The sequence below is a fragment of the Hylaeus volcanicus genome, chromosome 7 (assembly GCF_026283585.1).
Source record: "Hylaeus volcanicus isolate JK05 chromosome 7, UHH_iyHylVolc1.0_haploid, whole genome shotgun sequence".
Taxonomy (NCBI): Eukaryota; Metazoa; Arthropoda; class Insecta; order Hymenoptera; family Colletidae; genus Hylaeus; species Hylaeus volcanicus.
In genome coordinates this window covers 7,743,323-7,764,524 of record NC_071982.1, presented here as the reverse complement: position 1 = coordinate 7,764,524, position 21,202 = coordinate 7,743,323, and the positions used below count along the sequence as shown (strand labels likewise).

Sequence of the window (21,202 nt, the reverse complement as noted above, 5' to 3'; positions counted from 1 at the left end):
TTCGATGGCCAGTTCGGGGCCATTTATCGACGAGCGATACTAGGAAAGTAATTTTATAAAGTCATTTCAAGCATTATTAAACGAATTAAAGTGGTTGGTAATGGTTGGCTGTCGATGTTCCGTTTGATTGTCTAACGACGTGCGATATAATCACAGTCGAAGAACAATAAACACAGTCAGATCGATCCGAATTATATCGTCGTTACGAGCGTCGCCCTTGAGCTGGCTTTTGTCTGGTTAAAAGCGCCGTGAGTCAAGCGTTATTATATACGCGTTCAGCTGGAGAAAATTACGTTTAACGTTGCGATAATCGCGAACAAAGTCGGTCCGCGTCCTCGTCGAACTGGTTCCGCTAACGCGCAGCGTCGAGACTCGAGGAATTTGCATCCACGTGCCAAATCGTGCATCGTCGATCGGAAAACAAAATCGAAGCCACGCGGAATCCACCCACTCGACCGATTCGGGCGTAACGCGACTCGCATTCCCATTTCTCAAAAGATGAAAATCGCCGAGAAACGCTACTCCTGAGTCACGTTGCTCTCCAAACCTGCTTCGAAGGAAATTTCCACAAAATTGCGAATGATCGAATAAAAAAAAAAAAAAAACGAAACTTTATGGGACTACCTTTTTTTGGGATCCAAAAAAAAAAAAAAATTCTAAATTGCATGGATGGCTCGGACTCCTCAAGGACTTTGGGAGGACTCGAGAATCTTCAAGCATTTTTTAGGGTTTATAATGAGATCGGATCGAGACATCGGTCGAGAACTTGAAAAAATAATGACGAATAAATATTTCTACTTATATCAGAGTTACGGAAATAAATAATAAATTATTGAATACGGGGGCCAAGAATGAATTTCTACGACTGATAGAATCAGTCACATTTTACAATGAAACAAATAAAAATAAAAATAAGAATAAAAAATTCCATTAGGTGAAGCTTCAGCTTTATGCGAAACGTAATTTTTTGATGTACGATCTTCAACAAAATTTATCTTGTCATCCGTTGTTATTTTAAATAAATTTATGAATATAATTTCTACATAATATATTTATATAAACATATTATATACTTGATACATCAGAAAATTCGATAGTCAGAACGCGTTAAACAAGATCTATCATCGATGACACCGTTTACCTGTTCCAGCTTCTCCTGTCGCGCGTGTCGCGTACCGACTCGTCCTTTCGATGGATCTTCGACCACGGTGTCCTTCCTCCGATTTCCCTCGGATAACACCGAATCGATTCTGGATCGAGCCTCCGATGGACCGTTACGCGTAGGTCGCGAAAGAATTCGAACGGGAACTGTCAGATCGCGCTCGTATGGATCACGTATCCCGTCTACCAGGGAGGATCGCGTGCTCGACGTGCGTATCGATCAACGTCCACGACGCGACTGACTCACGCTTCGTTTGGTCTGCTCGTATTTACCGCATTTCTCTCTGCCTCTTCTTCTGTAGATCCTCTTCTGTAGATTGGCGAAAGCGAACCGGGTCTGGACGGGTCGATACGGAAGGGTCGACTTCGTGATCCAGATATTGACTGATCACAATGGCCACGCGTGGGGAGGGTTATAAAGTTTCGAACCCCACGGTTTTCCCGAGCGATTAGCTCGCTCGCAATCGCAGCTCGCACCTACTGGAGAGATACGGGGCTGCTTCGAGGGAACGTGCGGTTTGTTTTCATAGCTGACAAGAGCTTCCGAAGACGGATGGCTGGATTTCCCCGAGCATAGGTTTTTGGAACGTTGGTTATGTTTGCGTTTAATGAGTTGGCCGGGTAAAGCGACCAGACGTAGAATTTGCGTGTGTATTCGTGACAACGATTACGAATGGAAGTATTGTTTATGTTTAACGCTTTAACTGCCTTCTCACCATGGCAATTAATACTTTGTTATCTATTATGTTATTATATTTAGTATTTATAGATGGTCGTGTCTCTGCAACACCGACGGTTGCTGACGTCACCGAGGACTTCTACGAACGAGGGATCGCGAACTTTCTCCAAAAGATGGGAAAACATTTTGGCAAACTTGATATTATCGAAATAGCATTGCATGCTCCCATTATTTAATTATGAAATACTGTACGAGTATTAATAAGAGCAAGAAAATGATTCTAGTAGATAAAAGTAATGATATCATTGAATTTATTTACCAATCGCTACCAGTCGGTAAGGTGTTGGTTCACACTAATCGATGAGTCGGAATCGATTGATGTTCATCGGCCGATTCTAGAGAACGGTGATATTTGTTTTTGATAGTTGACGCAGATTAAAGGGAAACCGTGGCGGATCGTGGGTTTTTCCCACGTGGGAATTTTTGAATTAAGTTTACGTTTGCCTATCGAACGCACCGATTTTCTGAAGCATAGAAACTTCTTAGGTTAGGTTAGGTTATGGTTTATTATAGTGTAGCCCTATCGGACCTCTTACACTTTTCCTGTAATACACATTTTGATTATGCTACGTATTATACATAAGAGAACATATCAGAAACAGTATTACTAAGAGCTCAATGATTACTATACAGGGTGTCCGAAAAGTCGGGGAGGAGCCGGAAATGGAGGGTAGCTGAGACGATTCTGAACAACAATTTCCTATGCAAAAATGTCGGATGGGGCTTCGTTAAGGAGATATTAAGCGAAAACCCCGACCAATCAGAACGCGCGTAGACCGTTGGAGCGGCCGCGGTAGCGAAGGCTACGCGCTGGCGGCCGCGCTTGTACGCGAACAAGTGACTCGACGTGCATCGAAGGACATTGACGCTGCCGCCTAGCGCCGTAGCCTTCGCTACCGCGGCCGCTCGAACGGTCTACGCGCGCTCTGATTGGTCGAGGTTTTCTCTTAATATCTCCTTAACGAAGCCCCATCCGACATTTTTGCAAAGGAAATTGTTGTTCAGAATCGTCTCAGCTACCCCCCATTTCCGGCTCCTCCCCGACTTTTCGGACACCCTGTATAACGATTGCCGTAAAAATACGCTTTTCTCCTGTTGCAACCGCTTAATTTAAATTCTCTTATCTACTCATTGTAACTTTGGATTTTATATACTAGCTTTTATTATAATCTCGTAATGCTACTGTTTTAATAAACAAATTTCTTTAACAAACCATACGCCACTTATACCGACGGTGACGCATCTAAGAACAAGTCACCGCAAACATCGTGCTATTATTTTTCTGGAGCATGCAATTTTTAAATGTAGACGATACGATGTTCTCAGATATGTGTTTCATTGATATCTATTTAAGCAGTGACGCGCCTAAGCAGGTGTAGGGGGTACGTTATCGTCGATGTTATCGAGTTATCAAAGAACGTATAAACCCCTACACTCTCCTCTATTGTATCAGGCACTGTAAGGTTGTATTAATATTTGCATCCCATTCTACTTAATCGCAAGTGAATCGAAAGAGATTATTATCTTCCCACGACCGCCAAAATGACGTCCTGCGTGTCCGGAATCGGGCATCAATGAAATTTCCGTGGTTGCGTGATTAATTACGCGCGCAACGGGAATTTACGAATAAACGGGCGATTACGCGGGTCCATCCAGTCATCGTCGGAACCGCGGATCACTTCTCCTCAATGGCAGGCGCCGATTTTTATCGTGTCGACGCAACAGCTCTTTTGTTCGACGTTGAATCGATTCGACACGCACAATAGAAGCGCGTAGAAGCGATAAAGTCGGCAAAGAGGATGGTTGAGATCGATCAGGGAAAAGATCCTAATACTTTCTCTGCATGTTTCTCATAAAATATAGTAATTATAATCTAGAGACGCGGTAGCGTCTCGGCGCCAAGTACATGAAGAAAACATGGCGTTGAAGCTACCATGTATCTTTTACAGGAGAGATGGTCCATTCCAACCTAACCTGAAACTTCTTTCGTGAATATCTCAACACGCCTGCAATATTTTCTAAATATTTCGCGCCTGCATATTTCTCATGTAAACCGCATATAAGCTTTCGAATAAAACCAAAATCAATAAAATCGGTCCACGAACGACAGAGATATCGTAATATCATATCATGAATGTGTCAAAAACTGCAGCATTTTTCTTTTCCTCTAGCTATTCTGTAACTACCTATGTAAGTAACGTAGGAATCTGTTGGTAGAATTGCGACGGTGGCGCCATCGGTGAGAATACGCCAAAGCTTGTAGTGAACATACTTCCCGCTGTTGCTGATAGGTGGCGCCATAAACGCATTGGTGGCGCCATCCGGGAGAAAGTGCCCAAGCTTGTAGTGAATATAGTTTTCCTAGCGGTACTGTAAGATGGCGCCACAAATTCTTTATGGCGCCATCTATCAGCAACAGCGGGAACTATGTTCGCTACAAGCTTGGGCGTATTCCCACCGATGGCGCCACTGCGAATTTTGAAACTTTCACGTGTGGCCACTAGAGGGCTATAACAATTGTTGATATGTAGATACCATTGAAATTGATTATTATTGGATTTGTCTTGTCTTTTTTCAAGTAAAATTCTTGACTTGGCTATCAAATTAAACAGCGTTATATTCCATTGGAAAATATAGGAAGAAGAATCTAAAATTTTAGACATTTTCCAAGGTTAAGAATTAATCTTTAGCTATTTTACAGCAGAAGGATGTGTTTGACAGGCTCTCTATCAGAGATACACAGAGGGAGTGTCATATAAAATGCTTTCGTAATACCCCCACTACTGATCTCTTCCATAATAAATGGGAGAATGATCCTATATATTAGCGTTGTCAAGGCGCGTGATCGTGATCCATTTTCATTCCACCTGGACAGTCCAATGAAAAAACCGTAATACGAGACTCGTATAGAATCTGTACACGTACAATAATATATGACCATTGTATCGTATAGCTAGCATAGAGAATTTGTACTAACTACAGATCGATGTCAGATTACATGCGAACTTCCATAAAGATTACCACCACACTTCCATAAACGTGTTTTGGAAACAGGTACCATGGATTATCGTAAATTCAGGTTATAAAAATAAGTTTTTTGTTGGTTACTGTGACGAAATAAAATGATTGAAAAAGGGGGAGGTCAAATTTTGACCAATGGCAATGCTGTCTCCCCTCCCTTGCATTCAACAGCCGAGAAAGCAAAATCGATAAAGAAAACGTTAAACATTTTTTCTCCACTAATCGTTAATGGAATACAATTCTGGTTTTAACAAAATAATTCAACGTAGTTATCTAAAAACTCGTAGAAATGAATTTAACCTGGCACGAAAGTATTTCGAATAATTCGAATTTTTCAATATTTTAGACTCGATTCGAATTTCTCGAATGTTCTACATATTTCGATGTCACGTATTTCTGTTCCATACATTTATACGCTGTATGTATTCATTCAAACGTTATTTTTTTTTATTCTCATTCTATCCTTTTCGTTTTCGCGATCATGTACTCTGTTTATCATCAAATCTCCAATAATTATTCTTATAATTCGAACCCACGGAATATCTGACGCCATTTTAAGAATATTGATTTTACTTTTGCACAAAGAATGATTCAGCATTACGATACAAATAGCAACACAAAGTTTATCTGTGAGTTGTGCAAAACCATGGCAAGCATTGAAAACAAAATTGTATCGTAATACATCCTCGAAAACAGAATTTTGCTATATTTTGTATTCTTGTACAAGGAGCATTTCAAACAAAATGCAATATCGATTCAACGAGAAGATGCATACTACAAATATGCACATAAAAAAAAAACAAATTATTAAAATGTTTCGATTCAGATAACAAAATTTCTATTTCTTTAAAGTTCGAAGAGTTTTCATTTGGTTTCTAAATTCAGACACGTTACAGAGTACAGTCAACCATTTCCGCAAGGCCTTCTCCCAATCTTTTTCTCGTTCGCTTCATGTACGGTTGCCTTTAGGATCGATATATATATCTCACTGCTAAATTCATTGATTCGTCCCGGGGCGCTCCCATTGGTCGGTACGTTTTCGTCACCTACGGTACAGAGGAATGGACCAATCGGCGCGTTCCTTTCGTCCGGTAATGCGCGTATATATTTAGAAGCGGAAACATTGCCCAGTCGCCCGTTTCCGTCTTCCTAGAGCTTGTCAGCCATTACAGCTCTGCTCGCCGGTTCTTGCAGGGTAAGTTCCTCCTCGTATTTCTGCCTCCTAAACACATGAATCTTCTCGTCGTTCTCTCCAGTATCGTTGCTAAAGTATCACATTCGTACGCGCAATTATCGTAGAAGATTTCTTAAGCGCGTATTCTTGATCGCAGGTGTAACTGATACAGCTGACATAGTTTCCGAAAAATCGAAGATTGTCCTTACGGAACTGGTAGCGTGTCCGGGAGCAGATACTTCCAAACGTTCGTCCAGATGTATAACAATAGTTTTTCCAATCATACCAGGTACGCGTTACTGAATTATAATCTTTTCTCACGTCGTATGTAACCGGGCAAGATGTTAACACGGTAAAACTGGGTGAATTCTTTCTTCTTTTTTTTTTTCTCTGCAACATCGTGTTCCTCCATTTTGTTCGTGGCTACTTTCGTCCGTTGTGAGTCTTTTTCTTTTTCTCCAAATGTTCCACTCTGTCGAAAACTAGAGATTCCGCGTTACTCGTTCAACCTATCGCTATTCGGAATTACGAAGAGATAAAATTTTTAGTACGCATCGTTGATTTTGCTTGGAAGTAAAGTTAACTGTACTATTGGGGGGGAAAAAAAATGGCGAACCGATTATTCAATAAAACGTTGCTGACAAGATATGGAAGTATTCGTGTAGCACGAGCAGGGTTTCTCGTACGTTTTATGCGTGACTGTAATAATATCTTGTTACATAGGATGAATTTGATATAAACTTGTGTGAATGTGATGTATTTTACGGATTGTCTATATTTAATTAAGTAACGTTATATATAGATAAATTGGAAATAGTTAACTTGCCGAAAGGAGCAGCATTTAAAAATTTTAAAAAAACTACCTCGAACGGTAATAGTATGTTACGTGTCTTCCCTAAATAGTATAGACAATTTGGTCAGCATTGTAAAATGATTTTATTTCTTTAAATTTTTTATATATAAATTCATGCATCGAAATTGAAAGCGTAAGTTTCATTGGAAATGGAGTTCCTTTATCTGTAAATTTCTCAAGCTTCCGGAACTTTCTATAGAAGTCGAGAATGTTCTAGATATTTTTGGAAGGTGTGTCCGGAATATTCCAAAATGAACTTGAGAATTACATCCAATATACTCAAAAATTCGATCTAAACTTCATTTCTATTAAAACTTTTTGTCACTTTTTAATTCGGTGCATGAAATTACATATGAAAATCAAACGAACATTGCTATCATTTGTCAGTTGTAATTCATAAAGCAAATGCGATCCGCGCTTCACTCTTACTGTTTTATTATCTGTTAATGCAGTTGCATTCCTCTTAATCTTTCCCTTCCAATATTGCATAAACAAAGGTAATTTAAAGTAGAAATTAACAAACAAAATTGAAAGATAAATTCAATTTATTAACATGTTGAGTGCTGTGGCAGACATCGGTGTTTCACACTTTGACATCCAATGCTTACCGTTAACAAACTCTAATTCTTGTTCATTTCTGAATAACATTAACATCGTCAGGAAACTCTAGAATAATAAATACTATTTAAGTAGCGAATGTTTCTAGCGTTACATATTACTTTAAAAAGATTTTAGCAAAAGAAGTTTTGTTTAATAAAAAGATAGTTTGGCATGAATAGAAAGGCATGATCTATCACTCAGCACTCAATGTGTTAAAGGGCTGCCGGATTCCTGATACAATGTTCTTCTATCGATTAATAAAAGCTATTCAAATTATACTCCCAGCCATTTCTCTTTTTTTAATCGTTCAAATCTGGTAAATTCGAGATGGAATTTGGTAACCCTTTCAAAGTAGTCAAACAATTAAATCCAATATCGAATATACAACACACGTTAGAAACATTTTGTGAAAATGATTGATTACAGGCCCAGAGGAAATCGAGATTCTAGCAGTCGCAACGGAGGTGGAACCTATTGGAATAGCCAGCAGCAGTCGCAGAAGGATAAACCGGTTAAGAAACAAATCCAGAGAAGAACACCCGGAGATCTGTTGAAGAAACCCAGCTGGGACTTATCCAAGATGCCGGTGATCACGAAGAATTTGTACATCCCTCACATCAACGTGTTGAAGAGGTCCACCGATGAGGTTGCCAAGTACCATATCGGCAAAGAAATTACCGTCAAGGGCACCAACACACCGTCGCCGATCCAAGCGTTCGAAGAAAGCAACTTCCCAGATTACGTTATGGAAGAAATAAGGAAACAGGGTTTCGCGGAACCCACGGCAATCCAGGCACAGGGTTGGCCAATCGCGCTCAGCGGGCGTGATCTGGTTGGAATCGCTCAGACAGGATCTGGAAAAACTCTAGCTGTACGTATTTCCCTATAATTCTCAATTTTTTATTCATCTGTCGTCTTGGATGTTATGAATTTGAAATGGTATGGTACGAAATTTTCATCAAACTTGTTGGACTTGATATTGAAATTTTGATAACTTACAGCAGTGTTTCTCAAACTCTGGTTCACCGATCATGAAGAATTTGTCTGTATGGAAAAGGTCCGTGGGAACGTGAAGTTTGAGAAACATTGTACGAAAAACACTGATTTTTAACAGTATCGATAAATACTGTTTGCATACTTATCGGTGTAATTATTCTTGAAAACAGAAAATCGATTAATCCATTGTCTGTTCGTGACCCACATGTGGAGCATTGTCTACGAGACCTCCACGCACCACATGTGATGCACTAATATTTTTTCAGAGCAGCAGCAAGACTAAAGGCGCATGCCTTTATGTACAAATACCTTCGACCTGCAATTGTAATTTACTAATTGATCATTTATTCGCTCATTTACGTTATCGTCGTTGCTGCTTAGAGAACTAATTGACGAAACGATCGCTTCTTTGCTTCCTTTAGTCGGTTTTAACACGTTTACATCCGAAATCAGAGAAGAAAATATATACCATTACTTTTAATTGCTACTTTCACGATTATATAATTTGCATGTGGTTAAAGGCATCGCTAACTTTCCATTCTTCACCAAGCCTACATTCTCATACGTATTGTAAGTTTCAGCGGGACAGTTGATGGGTTAATCAATGAATGCACAATTGCAGTTGCATGACGTTAAATACTACCAAGCGATATGGAAATACACGCAATGTTTGGATATTTTAAAAGTTCCTTCGTGTTTCGTTAACATATGACCCACGCAACATGCTTTATTGAAACACCAATCGGGACATTGTTGCTTAGAGGGAAAGCTTCTTGGGCGCAAATCTGATTGGTAAACGAGGGTATGATTAAGTGATTAAGCTTGAAATACCCGAAAGCCAATGGTTATGGATTTCGTGGGAATATGGTTAATAGTTTACGAGATGTTTACTATTAAACTTTTGGCAGTCCTGTTTGTCTGCCGAAGTACAAGAATAATTTCCAAGTAGGCGTAAGCGTTGGTAACTCGCTTCCTTACCGTGTCGCCATTTCTTTTTTTTTTTTTCTTTTTTTTTGGCGCAGGTTCGAGCCTCATCGGAGTTAAACATTCGGACGAGCAAAAATGTCGATCTTGAAATACCTTTGCATAAGAAAAGTTACGTCTATACAAGGAAATAAGGAACTACATAATATCGCAGTACATATAGTTTCACTCGAGGTTCTATAACATTGCTAATTTTTGGAATATCGCCACCCTCCTTTTGCCATAATGTTTTCAAGACTTGAAAAGTTAACGAAATCTTTAAAATCGAAATAATTTCTTCTATCGTCGAGATAGTCGACATTTGCCCAGTTTAAAGTCCTACAACGTTGCTAGCTTTCCAAATTTCGCCATAAACCTTTCAGCATAATGTGTTCAAGACTCGCAATTTTAAGAGTAAAAAAAATTGATTTCTTTTATATTTAAACGTATCGAAAGTATGTCGCGCGGTTGTTACGATACGCATAGAGTGAAAAGAAGAAGAAAAAGAATCAGTTTTTTTTATCTCCAATCTAGAACCGTTGAATGAACGTTGTTGTGGGTGTTTTTCAGTATATATTACCAGCAACAGTACACATTAATAATCAACCACGTTTGAACCGAGGAGACGGTCCGATCGTATTGATTCTCGCTCCCACGAGAGAGTTAGCGCAGCAAATTCAAACCGTCGCTAGGGATTTCGGTTCGTCGTCGTGCATTCGCAACACATGCATCTTCGGCGGTTCGCCGAAAGGGCCACAGGCTCGCGATTTGGAGCGCGGCGTCGAGATATGCATCGCGACGCCCGGCAGACTGATCGATTTCCTGGAGAAGGGGACGACGAACCTGCGCAGATGCACGTACCTGGTCCTGGACGAGGCCGACAGGATGCTGGACATGGGATTCGAGCCGCAGATACGAAAGATCATCGAGCAGATCAGACCCGACAGGCAGGTGCTGATGTGGTCGGCCACCTGGCCTAAAGAGGTCCAGGCCCTCGCCGAGGACTTTCTTACGGACTACATACAGATCAACATTGGATCGTTGACGCTGGCTGCTAATCACAACATTCGGCAGATCATTGAAATCTGCCAGGAGCACGAGAAGGAAACGAAACTGTCCGGTCTCCTCAGGGAGATCGGCAAGGACCGTGGGAGCAAGATGATAATATTCGTCGAGACGAAGAAGAAAGTGGACGACATCACCAAGGCCATCAAACGAGAGGGCTGGCCGGCCATCTCTATCCACGGCGACAAGTCGCAGCCGGAGAGAGACTACGTTCTTTCAGAATTTCGAAACGGCAAGACGATGATCCTGGTGGCCACCGACGTGGCTGCACGCGGCTTGGACGTGGAAGACGTGAAATACGTAATAAACTTTGATTATCCGAACAGCTCCGAGGACTACATCCATCGCATAGGAAGAACCGGACGTTGCCAGAGCGCGGGCACCGCGTACGCTTACTTCACGCCCAACAACGCGAGACAGGCGAAGGAGCTGATAGCTGTTTTGGAAGAAGCCGGCCAGGTGATAAACCCGCAGCTGGCCGACTTGGCGAACTCGATGAAGAACCAGTACGGCAAAGGCCGTCAGCGTTGGAGCCACTTCCGCTCGAACAAGGATAACTCGTCCGGAAGCCCCAGGAACAACACCAGTCCGATCTCGTCCAACAACTGGCAGAATCAGCACTCCCAGAACAGCCAGATGAACCACAACCCCAACAACCAGGACAGAACCGTTTCGCGGCAGCAGAACGGTTATCAGAACAACCGTCAGAGCAATTACCAGCCCAGTTACCAGCAGCAGCAGCAACAGCAACAGCAGCAGCAGCAACAACAACACCAGCAACACCGGCAGCAACAGCCCAACGCGTACGCCAACGGCTGTCAAACCAGCAACAGCAACTACCAACAACCCGGCTATCAGAACGCGAATATTCCCAGATACCACGGCAGAACGGGCGGCAGTTTCCAAGGTAGTCGCTACCATAACCGACAGAACACGTACAGCAGCAACCAAACCGGGGGACAAGGCGTGTACTCGATGCCACCTCCGTTCATGATGCCATCCAGCGGACACACCGATTCCGGGATGCAGAGCCTGGTGAACAACAAGTTCTTCCAGACGAACCGGCCACCGCCCAACACCGGCGCTTGTGCTTACCAGTCGATGGGCTACGGTCAGTTTCAAGCCGTGCCGCCGTACAGTTATCCTTACCCGCCTACACCGGTGCAGCAGTGACGCTTTTCGAGGTATAAGTCGGTAAGAGTGCAGGCTAAGTAAAGAGATCAATTTTTTCCTGTCTACATTGGACCCACTAATGTTTAAGGTTTGTGTAGAAGGTTGGGTCTCCTTTGAATATACGCGTAATGTAATGTTTCTTCTTTTCTTTGTCATTTATTATTTTCTGGAATGGTGCCACATCGACACGCAAAACTGTCAAAGAGAACGAATTGTTTCTGTTGTTCGTGGGGCCGTGACAACGGACAGAAACGAAAGAAAAATCAAAAGTAATAATTGTTTTATCGGGTGAAAAACGAGCATACGTTCAAGTTCATTGCGAAAGTAACGATTACAGAGAGAGAGAAAGAGAAAGAGAGAGAGAGAGAGATTTTTAATAGAAAAAGAAAAACAACAACAACAACACAAATTTAAACGTTGTGCATTATTAATCACCGCACGGCACATTCCAGTTGAGTTTTTTGAAGTAGTGGTAGTTGTTTAGCGATGGTACATTGATATAATCATTAATGGATGTAGACTATGACCAGATATGTAGGCTTATAACGTGGTCATATCTCTAAAGAAAATAATAATTAATCTTCTTGCGAATAACTATGTAAACGACATTTAATGCTTTCCTGAAATGCACGAAACATATAGAAGGGGGGTGGGTTAAACGTTTTCATATTTGATAATTTATTTATATTTTGCATATATATATATATGTATGTACAGGCAATGCTCTTCAAAATGTAAGGCCTTTTGCATAAAAATTAAGCCGTACACCCGTTTTACAAAGCGCACGACGATAAATATCGAGAGATCGTGGTTCTTCGTTCCGTAAACGAGAGAACCATCCCGTGTGTTTCGTGTCTCTGATATAGGGGTGAAAGTAATCTCGTAAAGATTTTAAGAAAACAAAAAAAAAAAAGAAACGTAAAAGATAAAGTAAATAAAATAAAATAAAATTAGAGCACGTCGATGGAGGATATCCAGCATAATTATTATAGCGTACAAAAGCGAGTACTTTGAGAAAGGAAAACTTGGGGCTTTAGGGGACAACTTAAATTAAGCATGTAGTCACAATGGCTGTGTACCTCGGCGCAAAGTTTGATACCTTATTTTTATAATATATATCGAAAGTAATTTGTTGTTAAACCAACGAATGATTATACGAAGTAAAAAAAAAGAGAAACATTGTTGTTTGATGTTTATGCAATTGGCCACTGAGTGGTCTTGTCCTCGCGCGCCCGTTGACAAATGTAGGTACGCGCAGGCTGGCCGCGATCGAATGAATTTAGTTGTACCTGTTTTTTAGTTTCGCGCTCGTCGAAATTCTTGCTAATTTTTAGGGGAACGGTTACAAACAATCCGGGACACTTTCTATTGAAACGTTCAATTGCGCTAAACGTACCCAAATAAACGCGCGCGAATGATTATTGAATCGCGCGGCAAACGGTCCCACGACACCATGCTCGTTGCGCGAGGGATTACTTGAAAGCGACTCTCGAGGAAAATCTCAACGTGGATATATTTAAAAAAAAAAAAAAGAAAACCGATAATAATAATAATAATAAAATAACGAGACACGAGTTTTTTTTTCGTGCCGTGGGCACGAAGCGTATATATTCGTCGACAAGCGCATATAGCAACTTTTTGCGGGCCTCCAGATTACTCTGTACACGTCACTACTCAAATAAATGACTAGTAGAAAGAGCTGAACAGAGAAGAATGCAAGACTCGAATACACTCGAGCAAGGACTCGTTTGCGAACGACATTATTGTGATAATTACATGTAAAGCTTTCGTGAAACGGTCTCACAGTTCGTTACTTAATTACGCACAGTAGACGGAGAAAAAAGAGGAGAGAGAGAGAGAGAGAGGGTGAAAAATTATAAGAAAACGTCGCGAGACAGTGCGTGCGCACGCTACCGTTTTGGTCGGTTTCCCGAGCGCGTGTTTTACAGCGGATTCTGCTCGATGAGAAATTGAGGAACTTGTCGATTCGTTTCTAGGTTCACACGTAGTCTTTATGATTCTTCTTTCGCAGAGTCGATCACACGGAACTTTCAAAATATTAGGGTTCTCGCGGAGATGGTTAGACCGTTCGCGAATATTCTTCTCTTTGCCCTTTGGACATTGTGAATGCTTACGCTCCTACTGTGTTAATCTGACAGCACGCGTTGCACGTCCGAGTGAATAGTGATATAATAATAGGATGCGTATGCTACGAGTATTGGAAAAACTCTGAATACTCATACATTGCGTACGCCCTCTGTTGAATCATCCCCCTGGCGAAGTCTTGATTGTCCGTACTAAAAGGAATATTGGGAAGGATTATAAACCATTCGAGATATTAACTGGGAACCAGAGGTGGCCGAGATCGCATTCGGGTAACAGTAAAAGCAGACACGTTACGTTGAACAGGAACGTTAACAGAAATTGATAGGATCGTTAGGGGAAAATGTAATCCGTCACGGTGACAATTGTCAGCGTTCATTGGATACGAATAATCGAGATTTTCCTGTATTTAGAATTTACTGTGTTGTTGAAAATTGTTTCGCTACAATCGGATGCCACTTTATTCTCCTGTAGACAGTGACACGTGACGTAGGGAAACTTCCCTGTTTGTCTCTAAAAGTACCTCTAATTAATCCGGAAGGAGCCTGAACACAATTTTTTCTTAGAATAGTATCGTTACACCACTGTCGTCGATCAATTTCCCATCAACGTTGTCAACCTATTAAACTCTACTAGAACATGTTGCACGTTTTCTAACGTTAGTTACGACTCTCGGATTGCGCACTGTGTCCACGCGGATCATTCAAATTCGTTTAACCCTTTTGGACGTACGCGAGCACGATGCTTGAAAATCGATTTACGATCTGTAATACATATCCGCATCCGTGCGTTATATACAAACGTATAATTGCTGTTCCAGGATCTTTTCCGATACAACATCTCGTACTGTACATTTATAAATTGTCGAAAAATTGCTCGCAGGTCCGAAAGGGTTGAGCCGAAAGTATCTTCCAGATGGGCGCAGTTAACATCCGAGTAGCCGCAGGAACCTCCAAACTTTAACCCTTTGAACATCGCCTGCGTCTCTTTTGCGAACAAACTCGGAAGATGGATATCTCGACATGCATATCTCGCTCGACGAGCATTCGGTATTACTCGAACGTACTTTTACGAACGTTTTACATCGTACACGGCTCGAAAACGGAAAACGTCGAACTCTGTAATCGTACGACACCCAAAGGGTTGATACTTTACGTAAATTTCTAACGGAACGTCCAAACACACACGCTCTTCGGTTCTCAGTGAAGCAAATGTTTCTCGAAAGTGCGTTTCGCATTTTTCTTTTCGTTGTGGAAAAAAGAAAGAAAAAAATTGATAGTGGGTGTACGCGTAGCTCTGTGATATGTAAGATGTAGCATATTTATAGATCTACCTATTGTGCATCATGATTAAAATAAGGAACGTATCTTATCAGTTTTATACGTGGTATACAAATCATGTGATCCTAACGACGTGTACTGCGAGCGCTCGCTGTTGTCTACTTTAGGGAAAGAGGAACAAAAGTCGTTGAAGAAAAAAACGAGACCAGTATTCCTTTCTTTGTGTTTTTGCCGTGCGAATTCGTCTTGTTGCCAGGCCGAAGACAGGTAGGAGAAGGAATCGAAGGATGAAACCGTGTATTTATTTCTGTTATTTAATTCACCATTCTCCTTCTCGATTATTTATGGGAAAATTTGAGTTTATCGTATGATATAGTCTATGACGAATTCATTTATTGAGCGAGTACAAATTGTAAACAGGATAACATTACTTTACTTTATCGCTTTTGTTCTGTGAATCCGTTCTGTATGTACGTTTGTCCGTTTCTTATGGTATAGTCTTCGAATATTTGCGTGTTTGTCGCCAACGGAGGAATCTTCATAAACGTTTAGTACCGCACTGCTACTACATTCTCTTTTTGTTAATATCTTCGTTTTCTTTATTCTTTATTCTTTATTCTTTTTTTTTGTATTCAGCGATCATAAATCTTGTGTTCATTCTTAATCTCTCGTACTAGATAGAAACACGGAGAACTCGTTAGACCAGGGTTCTCCCAAGCATACTAACTTACGTTTGGGAAGACGAGTCGTGTCTTCGCGAAACACTTCTTTCCTGCTAGTCGACAATTTTAGTTTGTATTATATTCCCTTTCGTTACTGCGTTACGAAACACCTTCACGATCGAATCTCCACGATAGTTTGTAACGTGGTCGGACGTCTTCGCTCGTTAACGCGATAATGTCCTCTCTAAAAAGAATCTTCTGTCCCGCGACCGTTACAAATCGAAGAAGAAGTTCGGTTCGAGGACAAACTCTGCACCATCGATGAACTCGGAACCGTCTTGGTCGATGCATTTCTCGTTGACTATCGTTTTCTCTCGGTTTTTCCCAACGACGATTGCGAACGTTTAACGAGTGGGGAATGAGCAGTTTCGACAAAATTCTTCTGACACCCCTTCTGTTTCAAAGGGTTCAAAAACATTCTCGCGTAGTTCTCACGCTTGTATCAAGCACTGTCCAAGTCACGCTTGTTGTTCGGTTGAACGGATCTACTTGTATTTGTTTCGCGTCCTATCTCCGTTGCTTTCTTCGAAACACACTAAAACGAGAGAGAACAAAAACTAACGAAACGAGGTTCAAAGCGAATAATTGGCGCAGTTTTCCCGCTTTTACGCGTGCTGAAAAATCGTTGATGACTAAATAGCTTCGGGAACACGAGTACCTTTTTAATGATTAATGCTGAACGCTGTGATATCGCGTACATAAACATTTTTATTATTATAAACGTAAATGTGCATATTGTAATGTTAAAGAGTACTATTTCTCCTTTATATGTGAAGACTGAATCTCGCCAACTTATACACAAGTTTAGCAGCCGCAGATACGTTCGTATACTGTAGACTACAGAATAGACTATTTGTATATTATTAATTATAACAATATGTTTTACGTGGGTAGTGCCGTACGACGGTACACTATCATGTTAGTTCGATAACGGGTGCGTGTTCGTATCGTGCATTTTATTGAGAGCTAGTATTTCCGGTACACATCGTGACGAGAATAGTTTACACGAGTCCCGTTTCCTTTTGCAGTTTCGTCCAGTCCGATGGAGCTCGATCGTAGCTCGATTCGAAAGCGTTCAATTTTCATGGTTTTTTTTTCCTTTTTTTTTTCGACGATTGCTTGCCACGTTTGTTAGTTTTCGATTTAATTGTTGAATCGTTCGTGAAAAAAAAAAAGAAAAAAAAGAAGGGACGTTTACAACACCACAATCCGTTTCATGGTCGTTCCTATATTGCATTCTTCTTTGTAACGTGGATGGGTTGCAGCTTGAATTTTCGCTGATAATTTCAACAGCTTTTACCTTGATGCGCATTACGTTTCTTTCCTTTTTTTTTTTTTTTTTGTTTGTTCCGTTTGCGAAAAAGAAAATATGTTAACACTTTATTCGTGTAGTCACATGTGTGCATTGCCAAATCTGTTATTATTGTTTCTCGCGACCGTATCTCGGTCGTTATCCGTAAGTTGTTATCTTCCGTAGCTGGGGAAACGTGCTAAGAAATTGTTGATCATTTTTAACAACGATCAGAGGATCGTACGAATAGTAACGAACGACGCGAAGAACAAAGTTAGGAGAACTAAAATTTCCAACATCTTATTTAAGCGCCGACGATATCGTACCGCGTCTTCTGATTTCTCGGATAAACGTGAACATTGTTTCACTTTTCTTTCCCTTCGATTTTATCGAGATGAATTTAGTTCTTTCTAATGTCAGACGTTAGACCGTTAATGTATATACGAATGTTTAACACTGCACACTGTACGACGACAAAATTAACTGTGCGAAGTTTTACGAAATCGTAGATTCAACGCAGTTTATAACCGAAACGTTAATAATTTTATGTAACGCGTCTCACAATGATGGTACACAATTAAGCCTGGACTATTCGAAACGAAGAACGATGTCTTTATTCGATCTTAACCCGAGATCTTCGAATCGACATAACTCTTGTTCGTCTCACGTAAACTCTGACGATATAAGTATATAAAAGCTCGCTCTGTCTGTTGAGTTCGTAAGTGGGTGAACAGATCAACGTTGTTTCTTGCGACTGTATACATTTTAGAAATTGATTTCGTAGTTTGTATGTTCGATTGCGCGAACATCGTAATGTTCATTAACCCTGCGTACGCCTGTTTTTATAATTATTGTATTCATATAGCGATATTCAACTCGTACAATTACTTGTCTTGCGACGAGAGTAGTTGCGAAACGAACATTTCCTAGATTTTTTGTGTACATCTTTCGCTCTTTCGCTAAGAACCGTAGCACGACCGACCGAGAACAAAATCAATTGTACGAGATCCTAGTAGCGAAAGGGTCGAAGACGCAAAATTTCGAGTACGTACCACGCCTGGAAACGTCGGTACACGGGTTTAATTCTTTCGCAGACGTTCGCACTTTTCCGCGATTGTTCTCCGAACGTTGTAGAATACGCATCCGTTGTACTTTGCGTGTGTATGCGCGTGTTACTTTTATTTTTATTTTTGCCCAGAACGCATTATATTTACGACCGAATATATAACCGAACGTATTTTTGGAGCGGCAGGTTGTTCGAGCTAATCCGCGCGAAGAATAAGAACCAATATTTCTGCGGAGATACGTAAACACGGCGAGACACGTATAAACAGCGAAAACGAGATTTTTCGAACGCGAAGCATCGAACCGATGTAAAGATTGTAATACGTATAGGAATTACATGATCACGGGGAAACGCAGTACAGCACGGTAGACTTCCTGTTGTTGTAATAGTTCATTTGTTGATGCATCTGTTCCAAATGCGCATTAGGAGGAGAGAGAGATAGAGAGAGAGAAGAAAGAGGAAGAAGAATGAGAAATGGGGTAGTTCGAAATACGCTGATAATGTAGTGTGCTAAAATTATAATGGGAAATATGAGAACGTAATGATTTAGTATACGTGATTTCAGGCGATTAAAAAGAGCAGAAATCGAGATATATCGGGTCGCCGGTGTCGGGAGGTGGTATACAATACGAAATATACGGAATACATGTATTTTGTCATTACGGCTTCATTGAGTCATCGCGCCTTACAATATGAAAGAGCTCGGCCAATGTCCAAGACGTGTATACAAGATTGCAAACAACACTCTTAGATTAAAAATAAACCGCTCCTTGGTCGTCCTCGGGTAAATTGAAACAAGCGTTTGCAAATTGTTTGAACTGCAGCAGAGAAGACGGCATACAACTGTATTCTATTCTTGATTAAGAGTATACAAGAAACACGTTAAGGGATATATACATTTACGTCAATTTTACCGCGCAAGAACGCATTTATCAATTATTTATACATATGTATATAACATGTCTGTATATATTTATATATACACGCATTACTTTGAAGGAAAAATGTTCTTTCAGAAGATATGTAAATCATAGAATATTCTCTACAAGAAGAAGAAAGAAAAAAACGATCGCCTATCGCGTTATTAACAGATTCACTGCTGCCTTACATTCGATGATTTTATCTCGCTACCGACTGTGTAATAGAACGCGTTAAAGATATCGCAGAGTATGATTGCCACGGTAAACTTTTGGCAGTGAATGCGTTAAAGATGACAAGTAATCTAGTCGGAATTGTTCTATCGTTAACTGTGCTCCTCGATGAGTTTAACGGATATCGCATCGAAACGAACATCTTTTTTATGGTAAAAGAATATTCGAATCTTAAACGTAACGATGTACAATGCAACACTCTACGTTTGCTATCGTCGTAACGTTACTTCGGATCTACGTTACTTTCCGACACACTAGGAAAAAAGTAAACGAAAATCTTTGCTACTATGCACAGAAAACAAATGTTAACTTCGGCGTGAACCATGTTATTCCAAAGCGATATTTCACGAATACAGAAGATCAGTATTAAGATAACGCAAAAATGTTGCACGGAAACATCGTTAGAGTTTTCTTTTTCCTGTATTCTTCTTTTTTTTTTTTTTTTTTATCATCATCTCTTTCCATGGATGAATCGAATAACGCGAATGAATTTGTTTCCCGATCGTGTAAGCCGTTTTACTGCAGTACCAATAGTTTCTTACGACCAAAGAGAGGTATCGTGTCAGTGGCTTGTTTAATTTCTTCTTTTTCTTTTTTCTTTTTTCTTTTTGACCATGACATGAATTTATCAAAAGGCGGAAAACTAAATTGAAGTATGCGTGGTGCGAATATATATTTCACTGCAATCTTCAGTGAGAGATAGGAAACAAGTGACGTTTGTTGAAAGTGTGTTAGAATTAATTGATTATTTTACGAATCGCTCCTGTTTAATCACACTTATGATTTTCCCGATAAGAAGAAGAGCATACACAAATTATTTATATAAGGCAGCGTACAAGTCGAACGAATAATGGCGTAAACGATGTCAAGTAACACATCTATATTCAGATTCTCTTCTGTAGGTTTCATTAAAGTGCATTTCTTGTATGTTACACAGTATTATGGTAGAATATAAGAAAATAAATATTGCAATAGTAATCTGTTTATATCGATCGCTTTCCAGAGTCCGTTCCCGTGTTTGTTTGTTTTTGTTTTTTTTTTTTGCTGTTACAAAAAAAAAATACTGTTACGTTAGTTTTCCCATTTGTTTCATTTAATACATTGATGTATGATAACAAGTTTCGTATCTACCGAGTTCTTTATCTCGAGATAAATTAACGTTATGTATCGTTATGTCATGTTTCTTTCAGTTTCTTTTTCTTCTTCGAAGATCAGTATATTTTTTACTACTTTCGAAGAGGACCTAAAGACGGAGATCGAACATGTCGAAGATTATGCTTGCGTAGATTAATTGTAAGTTACCCAAATGTATGTTTCGTTTACTTCAATTTCGTTACAAATAATTGATTTCACTTTACGAATAAAATATAAAGTATCGTTAATATCCTAGCACGTTTATAAATTAGAAACGATAGAAGCAGTATCGGTGTTAGAGTCGTCAAAAAATGGCGCGAAAAATAGTAACAAAATATCGCCGATGATGTTCGTATCGGACGCCATATTGGATTTCTCGCTACCGAGGATACTACCCCTCAGAATTTCAGAAAGTTCGATACGTGTTCAAACATGTAATTTCATTTCTCATTTCATTTGTTTCTTTATAAAGTATTAGCCCATTTGAACTGATTACATTGTTCGTACTATATAGTTTAACATCTTTGGTGTGTCTATAATATTACAAAATATAATCAACATTCTTATCAAATCCAGCTCTTATACTTGTAACATTTTCTTACAACTAGGTATCGCATTTGGATTTACGTTCTTAACTTATCCTTAAACATTATTGCCTGCTTATTTTATTACGATACCGTTAGCATTTGTTATCCTGAAATTCTAATACG

The 21,202-nt window shown here is 40.0% G+C and overlaps 2 protein-coding genes and 1 long non-coding RNA gene across 6 annotated transcripts in view; 2 read left to right on the top strand and 1 right to left on the bottom strand.

Moving 5' to 3' along the window:
* LOC128880498 (leukocyte elastase inhibitor) overlaps positions 1 to 1,282 on the bottom strand; it is a 9,388-nt gene extending 8,106 nt beyond the window's left edge. For both annotated transcript variants that reach the window (XM_054130664.1, XM_054130665.1), the window contains exon 1: positions 1,142 to 1,282. The gene's annotated coding sequence lies outside the window, so the exon portion shown is untranslated. The remainder of the gene's footprint in view (positions 1 to 1,141) is intronic.
* LOC128880503 (uncharacterized) overlaps positions 1 to 2,544 on the top strand; it is a 6,327-nt gene extending 3,783 nt beyond the window's left edge. For both annotated transcript variants that reach the window (XR_008457837.1, XR_008457836.1), the window contains exons 3-4: positions 1,151 to 1,370; positions 1,464 to 2,544. This is a non-coding gene — a long non-coding RNA (uncharacterized LOC128880503). The remainder of the gene's footprint in view (positions 1 to 1,150; positions 1,371 to 1,463) is intronic.
* Positions 2,545 to 5,999: 3,455 nt separating this feature from the next.
* On the top strand, positions 6,000 to 20,336 carry LOC128879309 (uncharacterized). 2 transcript variants are annotated; one of them, XM_054128323.1, is made up of 4 exons: positions 6,035 to 6,116; positions 6,253 to 6,384; positions 7,975 to 8,419; positions 10,078 to 20,336. In XM_054128323.1, the coding sequence occupies exons 2-4, from the start codon at positions 6,353 to 6,355 to the stop codon at positions 11,743 to 11,745; spliced, it is 2,145 nt and encodes a 714-aa protein (XP_053984298.1). In that variant the 5' UTR covers positions 6,035 to 6,116; positions 6,253 to 6,352; the 3' UTR covers positions 11,746 to 20,336. The 2 variants fall into 2 exon arrangements, with proteins under 2 accessions (XP_053984299.1, XP_053984298.1); XM_054128324.1 differs by lacking the exon at positions 6,253 to 6,384 and having other exon boundaries at positions 6,000 to 6,116.
* The last annotated feature ends 866 nt before the right edge of the window (positions 20,337 to 21,202 follow it).

What these genes read in the sequence shown, in the direction of transcription:
- LOC128879309 (XM_054128323.1), top strand. Translation starts at nt 6,353, where the DNA reads ATGTATAACAATAGTTTTTCCAATCATACCAG. An exon ending in AGTTTTTCCAATCATACCAG is followed by an intron (nt 6,385 to 7,974) that starts GTACGCGTTACT and finishes GATTGATTACAG; the next exon opens with GCCCAGAGGAAATCGAGATT. An exon ending in GATCTGGAAAAACTCTAGCT is followed by an intron (nt 8,420 to 10,077) that starts GTACGTATTTCC and finishes GGTGTTTTTCAG; the next exon opens with TATATATTACCAGCAACAGT.